This window comes from Nuphar pumila, chromosome 7 (genome assembly GCF_984573655.1).
Source record: "Nuphar pumila chromosome 7, dmNupPumi1.hap1.1, whole genome shotgun sequence".
NCBI lineage: Eukaryota > Viridiplantae > Streptophyta > Magnoliopsida > Nymphaeales > Nymphaeaceae > Nuphar > Nuphar pumila.
This window is the reverse complement of record NC_143255.1, coordinates 118,850,823-118,864,999: the sequence shown is the minus strand read 5'-3', so window position 1 is coordinate 118,864,999 and position 14,177 is coordinate 118,850,823. Positions and strand designations below refer to the sequence as shown.

The 14,177-nt window shown below is 37.3% G+C and overlaps 1 protein-coding gene across 1 annotated transcript in view; it reads right to left on the bottom strand.

Annotated features, from left to right (window-relative positions):
- Positions 1-3,403: 3,403 nt before the first annotated feature.
- The window catches only part of LOC149833159 (uncharacterized), a 28,227-nt gene continuing 17,453 nt past the window's right edge, over positions 3,404-14,177 (bottom strand). The window contains exons 7-10 of the mRNA XM_090014961.1: positions 5,651-5,706; positions 5,354-5,419; positions 4,135-4,200; positions 3,404-3,706 (exon numbers count right to left, since the gene is read on the bottom strand). Coding sequence (XP_089871087.1) covers positions 3,626-3,706; positions 4,135-4,200; positions 5,354-5,419; positions 5,651-5,706 — 269 coding nt within the window. The 3' untranslated portion in view covers positions 3,404-3,625. The remainder of the gene's footprint in view (positions 3,707-4,134; positions 4,201-5,353; positions 5,420-5,650; positions 5,707-14,177) is intronic.

The window sequence follows — 14,177 nt, the reverse complement described above, 5'->3', positions numbered from 1 at the left end:
GGCTATCAAAAAAAATTCATAGTGATTCAATCATGCAGATATGTTTTTCAAGGTGTTCAAAAGAAATTATAGTGATTCAATCATGAATATATGTGTTCTTATCTCTCAAAAAAATTTATGGTGATTCGAGCATGCATATATGTGTTCTAAGGGTGTCAAAAAAAAAATAGTGATTCAATCATGCATTTGTGTTCCAAGGCTATAAAAAGTTTTATAGTGATTCAATCATGCATATATTTGTTCTAAGGTTGTCAAAAAAAATCATCGCTATTCAATCTCCGGGTTAGAGAAGGCTCTTTCTGGAGCTTGAATTCGCTTGTGTTTCTTTCAGTTTTTCTCGATCAGCGTGAATGATTGAAGTTAAGTCGTATCTTGCACATGGAGATTCAATATTGGCAGGTCAGGAGGTTTTGGAGATGGTGAGATCCGATATGCAAAAGTTCCATGTAATTGTACTTTGTGGGTCCTATAGTTTCTTGATTGAGTCAAATGGGTTTCTAATGGATCATCAGATAGGGCAAGCATGACCCGATTTAAAAAGTTTGGGGACAAAATAGAGTAAAATCTTGAGTTTGGGATCCAACCCGAAGGATTTGGGATGAAAAACAGGTTAAACTGGGTTGGATTTTACCATTGTTGGGATTGGTTTGGGTTTAGATCGGTTGAAACTGGGATTTGGATCCATGAATCAGGCTGAACCGGTCCATAAACCACCGGTTTGCAATAGCTGAGAACCGGTTGGATGGTGCATTGAGGGGACCAAACCTATTTGGTGGGCTGATCCATTGCTTGGTCTCCCACCACCGGAATTGGGGGTAAAAGGTGGTGGGGGTTTACACCCACCGCCTGCTATCCACAAGGGCTGTGCTTTCAACATGATTTTCTTTTGCATCATCTCGCTGATTTGTTGTTTTACATCGCACATGTCAGTCTCCACATCGAGACGTGGCTCTTATACCATTTAATGCACCTTCAATCCCGAAGATGCAGAAAATATATATTATTAAAAGCAAAAATAATAATGAAAAATAATAATTAACTACAAAAATTAAAAAAAAATGACAAGAATCAATCATTCATCAATCCATAACAATTCCTATAATGAATATGAGACAGATGATAGATCCATTACATAAGAGAGATAAATCATATTTCTAAATTGAATCTGAGATAGATCCATTACATAAGAGAGATCTAGTTCTAAATAACAGTCAAATAAAAAAAAATCCTAAACTAAAACAAGATCCAAATGGATTCCTGAGACCCGAATTGCTTCGTTTCGCTCCTGCATCACCTCTCAAACCCCATCTTCCAAACCGGGGCTCCCAAGCCTTAGTCGAAACAGGGGACTTGATCCATCTCCATCTCCCCTCCTATCTTCTCAATTCTGCTCGCAAACATAGCCTTAATATGGAAGTTTTTGTATATTAAATATATATAAGTGTGTATCCATGTGTCCTAACTTTTGGCAAAAGCCACAAAATCACATATTCCTCTAGAGTCCATATCGCATAATAATGTGACAGATGTAGGTGCTTAAATAGCATATATTTTGTCTAGAATTTTTTTCATTCTCGGGACTCGGGCTGGCCGAGTGGATTTCCGTTCAAATATACCCAGTAACCCATGGACCAGATAATAGTTGTCCACATGGTTGACATTCTCGGGACTCGGGCAAGTCACGAATTTTTATTTAATTTATTACAAATAAATAATACGTATGTAATTTATGATAAGAAAATAAAAAATAAAATATTAGTGCGATTTATTATATATAGTAATAAACATAAGTTCAAAAATTATATATATATATACATAGTGACAAATATTAAGTATATTTTTAAAATATTAAAAAATGGTATTTTCACTATTCGAAATTGAAAAATAGTGTGTTATTTGCAAAATATCATAATATAGTTGATAATACAAAAATATCACGTTGTAATCATGATATTTTATATTCTAAACATAAATTTTTCAGAAAATGTAGATAATTGCATGAGAGTTATTTGTATGCATTAAAATAGTATCATTTTGATAAATGTCTATTTATTATCATTATTTCAATGTTAAATATTATCCTTTAATTTATCCTCTCTATTTCTCCCTCCAATGCTAATAAATTTTCATTAACCAAGTACCAACACCAAATGCAACTTTGGAAAGTAGAAAGCTTTTCAAATCTAACTTTGAAAATTTGAAAGCATTTAATGCTTAGTTAATGTTTTAAATTTTTAGCAAAACCTTTAATTTTCAACATGGTAGCTAACACTAAAAGAGACATCATATTCAAAAAATGAGTGTAGTTTAGATGCCTATGCTGAGATGGATGTGTGTAAATACAATAAAAGATAAGATTCGGAACAAGGAGATACGTAAGAAGGTGGGCGTTGCACCCATTGAAAATAAGATGAGAGAGAATCGTTTACGGTGGTTTGGACATATTCGGCGAAGGCCTAATGATGCTCCAGTTAGAAGGATGGAGAAATGGAAAAATATATTAGTTAAAAGAGATCGGGGTAGGCCTAGGAAGACATGGATGGAGATGATAGGAAAAGATATGAATGCTTTGAACCTCACCGAGGACATGACATTGGATAGAAATGATTGGAGGAGAAGGATTCATGTGGAAGACCCAGAATGATTTTCTTTTTTGGTTCATATCGCCGACCCCAATTGTTTTGGGATGAAGGAGTTGTTGTTGTTGTTGTAGTAGCTAACACTAGGCCGAGTCAATGATAAACTCAATCGAGTCTTAGCTGAATCGACCGAGTCAAAATGTGATTCAGTCAATTTTGGTCCTAACCGAGTTATATAACTTTTTTTAACTCGGTTAGGTCCCGATCCGAGCCAACTCGGGCGAGTCTCGAGTTGACACTCATAGTTTGCCAACTATGGTTGTCAAATCATAAAGCTTCTGCAATGTAGCACTATGTTGGAATGTAAAAGAAAATAATGCTCATAGTATCACTTGGGGGATTGCAACTTATCAAGAAAAACAGGGATAATTTGGATTTATCGTTATAGTGTAGATGGATAAATGTATGTATCCAAACAGCTCTTTAATTTCTTCTAAACCGCACACAGGTTTTGACCCAGATCCTCCAAGGGCACATCAAGCTTGGACCTGGTCCAGGATGTGGTCAGTGTTTCAATGCGACCTTGCCGCCGGTTTTCTGGATAAGTGGGTGCACGAAAAAACCCAATATTTGACATCATTAAGATCAGAACAAGTCTTTCTCTGACTTGTTTGATAAAATTTGACAGAATTTCTGGTTAATTCATGTTAGACCACATGCTCCAAAACTAATTTATTATGGATATGTCGAGTATGGCTATCAATAGGTCCATACAACCAGGTTGCCTATCTCAAAAAAAGAAAAAAGAAAGAAAAAGCACAAACTTTTATTGCAGTAAAAGGCATCCTAGGAATTGAATAAAAATTGATTCATTTGAACATAAAGGGGAGAATGAAAATGAACAAAGTCCATGGCTCATGGACCACTTCTTCATGAATAAATGAGCATGATCTTACATCAACTAACATTAACTTATTTCAGGCAGAAAAGAGCAGAGATGAAGGTTCTCCTCGGGTTGACAGGCTCTACAAGTAATGAAATTCCAGTTACTTTGCGAGCTTGTGCCGAAGGAAAAGGAAGAGGGTTGTCAAAGCAGCTAACACATATGGAAACACGGTCCAAATACCCTGTGAAAGCAAAAGAGTATCTCAGATAGCAGTAGGATGACTGGACAAAACAATTAATGACTCAAAAAGCATAGGAAGAATAACTTGATTAAAGAATCATAATGCATAAGGAACATGGCTCCAGCAGTTCAGATATACAATGGACTGCCAGCCACAAATTTTTCATGGCCCAAATTAGTTCCCTAGCACCTTTTTGACTCAACCGAGGAGTCGGCTAAGGACTTCAGGATGTGTAAAAGCTAAAGATTGATGAGGGTCATGTTGAGTTGAGCTCAGTTCCTAATGCCATTTGACAACCTAGGTTAAATCTGTTAAGGGGCACATGATAACACTTGAGTCTCCAAGCCAATGAACTATCACCCAAGGTTTCAGCCTTGACACAAACAGCAAAACTTTGTGAGAAAATTGAGCAAAAAGTGTGCAAGTACCACAACTGTAGCAACGCTAGCAATGGCAACCACAGGACGATCTCTCACCCAGAAACCAATTGCCAGCTGAAGGAGACAAACAAATGCATAGTCAGAAAATATCACATTAAAAGGAGGAAAAAAAGGTGAGTGTTCATCAACGAAGGGCTGACAAGAAAATAAATCAATATCCACAAATTATGAATAGTTTTATGTCATTCCTTTAGACTTTCAGATAACCTCCTATCATAAAAAATGTTAGTAAGAAAACTGTGTTCAACTTCACCATATATTCAGCAAGAGCATCTCTTGAACGTTCTTCACAGCAAGAGCATCTCGTGAAAGTTCCCAAAGAATAGATTATTGTCACCCAAATGAAGGAAAAGAAATTTGGAAACCTTTTACAAAGATAAGAAAATTGAAACTTTTTCCTAGTTATTTTGGGAAAATATCATCAAAGACTCACAAAAATGCCATGAAGATATTGAAGATGTTAATGCAGTACTTCTGAATCTCTAGGTTATAATCATTGGGATTTTTCTTCTGGAAAATATCAGACCTTAGGAACCGTTTGTTTCACCCCAAATGGTGGGAAGGAGGCCCACTTTCAGGTGAAAGTGGACCTTTTTATCTCATGGAGTGAAACTAACGCCCATGTGGGAAAGAGGCAGTGGGCCCACAAATTAAATGGCAAAGGCCATTATGCCAGCAAAATCAAGTTGCCCCCCCCCCCGAGGGAACAACTTTGCATCCATTTAGCCTCTTTCATGGCAAAAGGTGTTCCGCCCTACCATGTTGTAACAAATGATCCCTTAGTGACTGAGATCACAATAAATTTAAAATCTCGAGAAAAATTCGGCTAACACTGATGCTATGAGAAAGTCAATATGCCTTATCTGTTACATGGTTCAATAAAGGTGTAATTTTTCTTTTGCAAGAGGGAAAAGAACTGAATTTTTCTTTTTTTGTGCGTGTGTGTTTTCTCTTTAGTTGTTTTGGGGGACTGGGTTTTGCAGGGGAGAACAGGTGATAATGGAAAACTCAGCTGGCACTTCATTATTTTTGAAAATATACCTTTTAAAGAATGGGAAAAGTTCTATTAGATAGAAAGTACTAAAACAGAAATTTTCAATGGCATGCAACCACCAGTCACCATGTTCTACGACAGGCAATTTCTCTATCATTTTCAGCGAGAAGACATGAAAGATAACCAGACCACAAAATAATGCAAATGGATGACCTGGATTGGAAGAGTTATCAAGCCGCCACAACAGACACCAGCAAAAAATCGCCCTGATGATATTCCCTGCACTTATTAGCAAGTTACATGTTAATCACAATGACCAACTAAATCAGGTCAAAACACACAGACCACAGTCCATCCTCTGTCAATGGAAAAATATAAGATCAAAACTTGTATTTTGTTCTTTCTCACATTCAAAAGTAGAGGTGACTATGCTTCACCACCAGCACTATCAAAACAAACGAGAATGAAAGAGCAAAGCTTAATTTAATAATCAATGCTTAAAACTCTCACCATGGCACCAGCTAGAAAAGATGTTGGGTTCCTAACTCCAAATGAAAAACGCTCCACTACATCTCAGACATGAAATTGCATTCATCAAACAATTAGATATTGCTATGTAACGGGAAAAAACGAAAAGACAGATAATAAGAATAAGATTCAAGCCAGAAACTAAATCAAGTAGCAGACCTAATAAAAGCACGTTATTGCATCATGAGAAAAATGCCCAACAAGGTCAAATAGGACAATGTTGTAAAGTAACAAATCAGCACAGAAGCAATAACAAAAGTAAGTGCAAAAAGCAGATATAAATCAGTTTGTACTCATCCAAATCACCCCTAATGGTTCTTTCCTTGTCCATTACCATTGCAAACCAGACTAAGATTAGACCATTAGTCTGAAACCTTCAAAAATGATGGTTACAGTAACCAAGAATAAACAGCTGAAGACTACAAAGTACAAACTATTAGTTGTCAATAATTGATAAATTGTATACCATTCAACAACTTGCATTGAATTTTTGCTTTGTCACAAACATGCATGCCTTAGTAGTAGGGTAGGAATGCCTAGAAAGAGGGACCACCTGATCATCCATATAAATAATTGCATGTACTTATTAAAATACTTAGCTCTTTGTAAATATATATTAATATATATACATTGCATTATGTGATAATATATTTATATTAGGATTTTTATGTATTTTTTTCTTATTTGTATTTTTCTTTTGTTTTTGTTTTTATTTTTATTTTTATTTTTACTTTAATGTAATAGATAGTGCCCATTAGGGGCACTTTTGTAAGTTTTCTTGTAGTCGTTGGACTAGCCCAATGGCTAGTTGAGCTCCCTCTCTCCTATTCTTTGTTGTATAAATATGTGAGATCTAACCCACATATTATATGCTTCTCTTGAACATTATTTAGTTTTTAAGTGTTAGCCCTTTAGTGACTTGTGCTTGTGCTATCTATTGAGGACTTGTATTTTCCCATAGAGGCTCTTTGTGTTTGCTTTATGTAGCTTTGTATTTGTGCACACTTTTGTATTTGTGTAGCCCTTAGTGGCATCTACTTGTGCACACTCTTGTTTCATTACATGGTATCAGAGCCTTGAGCTCATGAGGTTGTGGGTTTGTATGATCGTGGATCATGTGTTGGAGGTCCATGATCTCGTGAGATTGTTGCTACGTGGAGCTCAACCTTTCATCATCCACCCCATTATCTCTCTATCTCTCTTTCACCTCTTTCCTCGATTCTTCCCTTTGACATGGGGACAAGGAAGATATTATGGTTGTTCCCATCAAGTTTGTGTTAAAATATGTTATACATATATATATATATATATAGAGAGAGAGAGAGAGAGATTATGACACATACACATATATAGGGGTGGCAATCGGGTCGGGTTGGCGTGTCGGGTCGGCGGGTCAGCATAAAGCAACACGAACCCGACCCGTTTATTAAACGGGTCGGCTGTGGCAAACACGAACCCGACCCATTTATTAAACGGGTAACACGACACGACACGGTTAACCCATTTAATAAATGGGTGGGATCGGGTAAACGGGTTGGCGGGTCGGTTTCGAGTAAACGGGTTGGCGGACGGGTCGAGGTCAGGTAAACGGGTTGGCGGGAGGTTGGCGGGTCGGGTTCGGGTAAACGGGTTGACACGCCCGACTGACCCATTTAACCCGCCCGCCTAACCCGTTTATTAAATGGGTCAGCCGGGTTGGCGGGTTGGCATACCCCTAACATGAACCCAACCTGTTTAATAAACGGGTTAGGCGGGTCGACCCGTTTACGACACAAACCCGCTTAAGCCAAACCCGAACCCGCCTAAGAAGCGGGTTGGCGGGTTCAGATTTTGCCACCCCTACACATATATATTACATATATATGTCTATGTCTATCTACATATATATATATATATATATATATATATATATATATATATATATATATATATTTCTTTTGTAATGCCCAATAGGGGCAAATTAGTCTTTTTGCATTGTACACGCATATCCTAAAAGATATGCTCTTCTTCTTCTTCTTCTTCTTCTTCTTCTTTTCTTTCTTTTCTCCTTTTTCTTTTTTTTTCTTTTCTTTCTTTATTACTTGAGAGGGGTCCACATAGAGTCGTTGAACCCCTCCAACGGTCATAAATATGACCGTTGGAGGGGCTCCAACGACTCTATGGGAGCCCCTCCTTGGGTCCCTTTGTGTGTATAAATAAGGGGCTTGGCCCCATGCATTCTTCATGCTTCTTTGAAGCCTCCTTGAGTGAAATATATTCTTCCTCTTCTTTTGGGTGTTTTGCCACTTTTGTGGTTTTGTTGTAATCTTGCCCATTAGTGGCTATTTGCGTATGTGCGTGCTTTCTTGTTTGCTCTTGGAGATATCGCTCCTCTTATTCGGCACTTTATTACATGGTATCAAAGCAAGGTTAGATCCTTTCTTGTCAAGTAATATATCTTATTTCTTTGATCTCAAATTCTTTTTCTCTAAATGGCCAACAATGACACTAAAATCGACCTCTCATTTAAGTTAGATGGGACCAATTATCTTATGTGGGCGGCCGCTATGGAAAATAACCTCAAAGGTAAAAAACTTTAAGGTTATACGTGTGGAACCGTTCCGGAACCACAATTGAAGTTAATCAAGTTTGAAGGCAATGAGGAAAAAGCATTGAATGAAAAAGAAAAAGAGAATGTTATTCTTGACTTCTCCTCGAAAATAAAATATTGGGAAAGTGAGCATGCTAAAATTTTAGCATGGTTCATGAATAATGTTGAGTTAAAAAATTGCACAAATCTTGCAAAGTTTAAGAAGGTCGATGAAGCTTGGTTCTTAGGCATGTACACTCAAAAAGATCTTGCTAGACATTTCTTCCTACAAGAAAAAGTAAGAGAAACCAAGCAAGGTGATATGAGTATTAGGGACTATTATAGTACCCTATCTTCTTTATGGGATAAACTTGTCATTCTTGAACCACAATGGGAAGGTAGTGCTATTGCCATGAGGCAAGATCAAATGAAGAAAGAAAGATTTTCCAATTTATTCATGGGCTTCGTCCCGAGTTTGAGCAATTAAGAGGATCCCTCCTTCATAGGGCTTTTATTCCTCTAAGTGACATTTTGGCTGATTTATGTCAAGAAGAAACTCGTTTGGCCTTAAAAAAGAATGTTGATGAAGTTCATGCCGTGTCTAGACCCGGCAACAATGTAAGGCCATACAAACCACTCCATTTTTGGAAAAATAATGGTGGTGGAGGAAGAAAAATTATTTGCCATAATTGTAATGAACCGGGTCATATTCGTTCGAATTGTCCAAGGTTTAAAAAGAATGTAGCTTCCGTTGGGGAAATTCCTACGAATGAAGATTCAAAGAAAGATGAAAACATAAAGGAGTCCATTGCTCATCTTACCGAAACTCTTCAACAATTCATGAAAATGAACTTCACTCAATCATCCTCTACACCATCCACTTCCGGTGACGCCATCTCATCCTTCCCAAGTATGACCTCTTGGATTCTTGACTCGGGTGCCTCCTTTCATATGACTCTGAATGCATCACTTTTGTCAAAACCAAGTCTCAATAAATTCAAGTCTTATGTTTCCACTGCCGATGGAACATCCTTGGATGTTGAAGGCATTAGAAACCTTGAGAAAACTTATGACCAAAACAAAGATTTTTTTGTTCCCAAAATCCGAATTATTCTAAAACTTAATTTAAATCTTTTTTTCGTTTATCAAATTGTCGATTTTGAATATGATGTCACTTTTTTACCTACCCATTGTTATGTGCAGGATCTCCGGTCTGGGAAGCGGATTGGCAAGGCCATAGAAGAGGGGATCTTTATTATATGAATCTTTTGTCTTTACCACCCAAATCATTTTGTAATCATGTTCAATCCAAAGATATTGAGACGTGGCATAAGAGGCTTGGACATCCTAGTATTTCAAAGTTGTATCTTTTTCCTTTTTTGGAAAAAATTTGTAATACAAATACATTTACATGCAATGATTGTATTCTTGGAAAGATCCATTCGCTTTCATATTCGCATAGTACTTTGTGTCAAAAATACCTTTTGAACTTATGCATTCTGATGTATGGAGGTCGGCACCCGTTATGTCCAAAGGGGGTTATTCCTACTATGTTACTTTTATTGATGATTTTACTAGATATACATGGGTATACATTATTAAAAACAAATCTGAGATCTTCACTCATTTTAAAGAATTTCATGTTCTTATTCAAAATCAATTTCAAAACAATATAGCTATATTTAGATCTGATTCTGGATGTGAATATATGTCTAAATATTTTCAAAATTATTTCAAAACAAATGGAATTGTGCACCAACGATCTTGTCCTAAAACTCCACAACAAAACGGTCTTGCGGAAAGGAAACATAGACATTTAATTGAAACTACAAGAACACTTCTTGTCTCTAAAAATGTTCCTAAAAACTTTTGAGTCGAAGCTCTTCTTACCGCAACATACCTTATCAATCGTATGCCCTCTTCTTCTTTAAAAAATGTTTCACCTTTTGAAAAATTATTTAAAATTACTTCAGGTTTTAATAGACTAAGGATATTTGGATGTAAATGCTTTGTACTTATTCAAGGACAAGATAAATTATCACCCAAAGCTCTTGAATGCGTGTTCATTGGCTATGGTGAAAATAAAAAAGGCTATAGATGCTATGATATTCAAAATAATAAACTCTATGTATCAAGAAATGTAAACTTTCTTGAAGAACAAAATGATTTTGATATTCACACATTTAGAGAAAACATTGATTATTCCTTCCTATTTGATCTAGCTCCTAGAATTGAATCCCATGATGCAATTATTTGCGATGATACTTGTGATGGCATTTCACATCATAATGATATACCACAACATGGTAATGTTTCTCATTGTTGGCCAGGGAAATATCTCTATTTCCCCTACTCTACAGTTATCAAATGTTCTTCATGCCCCTTCATTCCCCCAAAATTTGCTATCTGTTAGTCGTTTTGCAAAAGAATTGAATTGTAGACTAATATTTGATCCTACTTGTTGCACTTTTCAGGACTTGCTGACGGAGAAGACGATTGGTGGAGGCTATGAGGAAGGTAGAGTCTATTATCTACACCAACCTGTTGGCTCTATTCATTCGGCAGTTGAGTCATCCTCTAATCTGTTGCTTTGGCATCATCGTCTTGGTCATCTTCCGTTGCTTAAATTGCGTAGAGTCATTCTTCATATCTCGTCGTCCTCTACTCTGCTGTGTGAAGCATGTCAGCTTGGGAAGTATCATAGGAGTTTATTTCCGTCTAGTCAGAGTCCTTCAAGTCAAAATTTGTTTGATCTTCTTCATGTTGATGTTTGGGATCCAAGTAGAATTCCTAGTCGTTCTAAGTGTCGTTATTATTTAGTCATTGTAGATGATTTTTCCATATTGTCTTGGGTATTCTTGTTAAAAGATAGGGTTGAAGCCCCCATTATTCTTAAATCTTTGATTATTGAAATAAAAACTCAGTTTAATTCTTGCGTCAAAGTTGTTCGCACTGACAATGCTCTTGAATTCAAATCCTCTGAATTATTACAATTTTACAAAAATCTTGGAATCCAACCTCAAACTTTCTGTCCTCATACCTCTCAACAAAATGGAGTAGCGGAGCGCAGGCATAGACACATTTTAAATGTCGCCCGTTGCCTCATGATTCAGTCTAATATGCTCGCGTCTTACTGAGGAGATGTGGTTGTAACTGCAGGATACCTAATAAATCGTAGGACTTCAACCTCTGTGGGGGATCGCATTCTCATTCAAATTCTTAAACTTGAAGCTTCATTGTTTCCTATCTCTCCAAAGGTGTTTGGCTGTGTGTGCTTTGTTCATAAACTTGGTCCCACCCGAGATAAACTGTCACCCCAATCTATAAAATGTGTTTTCGTTGGGTATCCCAAACACCAAAAAGGATATCGTTGTTATGATCCCATTTCCCAGAAAGAGTATGTCAGTGCGGATGTTTCATTTTTTGAGTCTATCCCATATTTTTCTAGTACTTCTCCAAGATTACATGCTAGCCAAGGTGACTCATTTCATCTTCTCGTCCCTCCATTTCCATTGGAGTCTGTCAGTCTTGAGCCTCTCATTCCAAGCCCGGTTCTGTCACGTTACAAAAATCCTCCTGTGGTGTACACACATCGAGCTCCACTCAACTTTGTGCCTTTGCCATCGGCTCCTCCAGAGGTAAGTGTTCCTGACCCTACTGACGAGCCTATTGTTGATGATGATTTACCTATTGCTCTTCGAAAAGGACAAAGGCAATGTACACTTCATCCTATTTCTCAGTTTGTTTCTGAGGCCAGACTCGGTGGAAATATGAAGAATTTTGTATTAGCACTATCTTCTACATCAATTCCTCTAAATCATCATCAAGCTCTTCTAGATCCCAAATGGGAGAAGGTCATGTAGGATGAAATGGATGCATTGCTTTCTCGGAGAACATGGGACTTAGTTGATCCTCCACCTGAGGAGGATATTGTCGGTTGTAAATGGGTTTATACTATTAAGTATCACTCATATGGATCGATTGAAAGGTTTAAAGTCTGTCTGGTTGCAAAAAGCTATACTCAGACTTAAGGGGTGGACTTCATTGAAACATTTTCTCCTGTTGCTCGTCTTGGGACTATTCGTCTTGTCTTGTCAGTCGTCGTGCACCATGGTTGGTCTCTCTGTCAGCTCGATGTGAAGAATGTCTTTCTATATGGAGACTTGGAGGAGACAGTTTGCATGCAACAACCCCTGGGTTTCGAAGTTCAGGGAGTGTCAGAAGGTTTGCAAGTTGAACAAGGCAATATATGGTCTCAAGCAGAGTCCTCGTGCATGGTTCTCCAAGCTGGCTGAGGTCATGTCAGCATTTGGGTTTGTTCGATCTGCCTCAGAGTATTCTGTTTTTATTAAAAAGACTTGTACAGGGATTGTGGTTATGGTAGTATATGTTGATGATATTATAATCACAGGTAGCAATGAAAAAGACATCTCTGAAACCAAGTCTCACCTACAAAAACACTTTGTAACTAAGGATCTGGGACCACTCAGATATTTCTTGGGCATAGAGGTTGCAAGGAGTAAAGAAGGCTTGGTTTTGTCCCAACGAAAATATGTCTTGGACTTGCTAAAGGAGACAGGGATGTTAGGTACCAAACCTGCAAGGATTCCTATGGATCCTAAGGCTCACCTGTTTGATGAAAAATCAGAGTATGTGGACAATAGCAGTTATTGTTCCTTAGTTGGCAAGCTATTATACGTGACTGAAACTAGACCTGATAAATCTTTAGCCGTGAGCAAGATTAGTCAGTTTATGGACAAACCTACAAAGGCTCACTGGGAGGCTGCAATGATGATCCTCAAATATCTAAAGTTATCCCCTGGAAAAGGACTATGGTTTAGACAAAATCTCTCTCTAGATGTTATTGCCTACTCAAATGCGGATTATGCAGGGTCGGTTGTTGATCGAAAGTCAACAACAAGATTATGTGTGTTTGTTGGAGGAAATCTGGTTACTTGGAGAAGTAAGAAACAAATTGTTGTTGCTAGGTCGAGTGTAGAGGACAAAGCACATTTAAGTGGATTGCCACTATGTACGTGACTTGGTACAAACTGGGAACATTTGTACCAAGCATATATCTTCAGAAGACCAAATTGTTGATGTTTTCACAAAACCCCTAGCTAGTTCAAGTTTTTCAAAGTGTTGTGACAAGCTGAACATCATTGATATATATATGCTCCAGCTTGAGGGGGAGTGTTGAGAAACAGTCATGGTACAAGGTACTCTTATATTTATTTAAATAGGTTGGGTATATCATATTTCTTCATTGTAGCAAAGGGTATTTTTGTAAATGTGTGTTTCTAATCTCTCTATTTAAGTGAGATTAGACCTAATAAGAATATAATGATTCTTTCTTACTTTCTATCTCCCTCTCTCTCTCTCCTTTACTCTCTCTCTCTTTTCTGAACTGCGCAAAACCCTAGTTATCTTCAACAGATATAAATGTATATAACCGACGGTTAGGAAGTGAACATTAACCTGCTCTTGACAGATATTCTCAGGACTTCTCTTTAGAAGAACCTATTGATCCACCCAGGAGATCTTCTCGTAATAGTAGGCCACCACAAAAAATTGTATCTTATGAATCTTTCTCACCTAATTATAGGGCTTGTCTCATGTTAATACATTTGTATCATGAGCCTACTTCATTTAAAGAAGTCAAAGATCATCTACATTAGATTGAAGCTATGAAAATTGAATTAGAGGCTCTTAACAAAGCCCAAACTTGGAGCATTATTCGTCAACCATTAGGAAAAAAGGCAATTGGGCGTAGATGGGTATATAAAGTCAAAACCAAATGTGATGGATCTCTAGAAAGATACAAAGCTCGTTTGGTTGCAAAAGGCTATGCCCAAGAATATGGGATTGATTATGAAGAAACCTTTGCTCCAGTAGCTAGAATGACTAGTGTGAGAACATTAATTGCCTTAGCCTCCATTA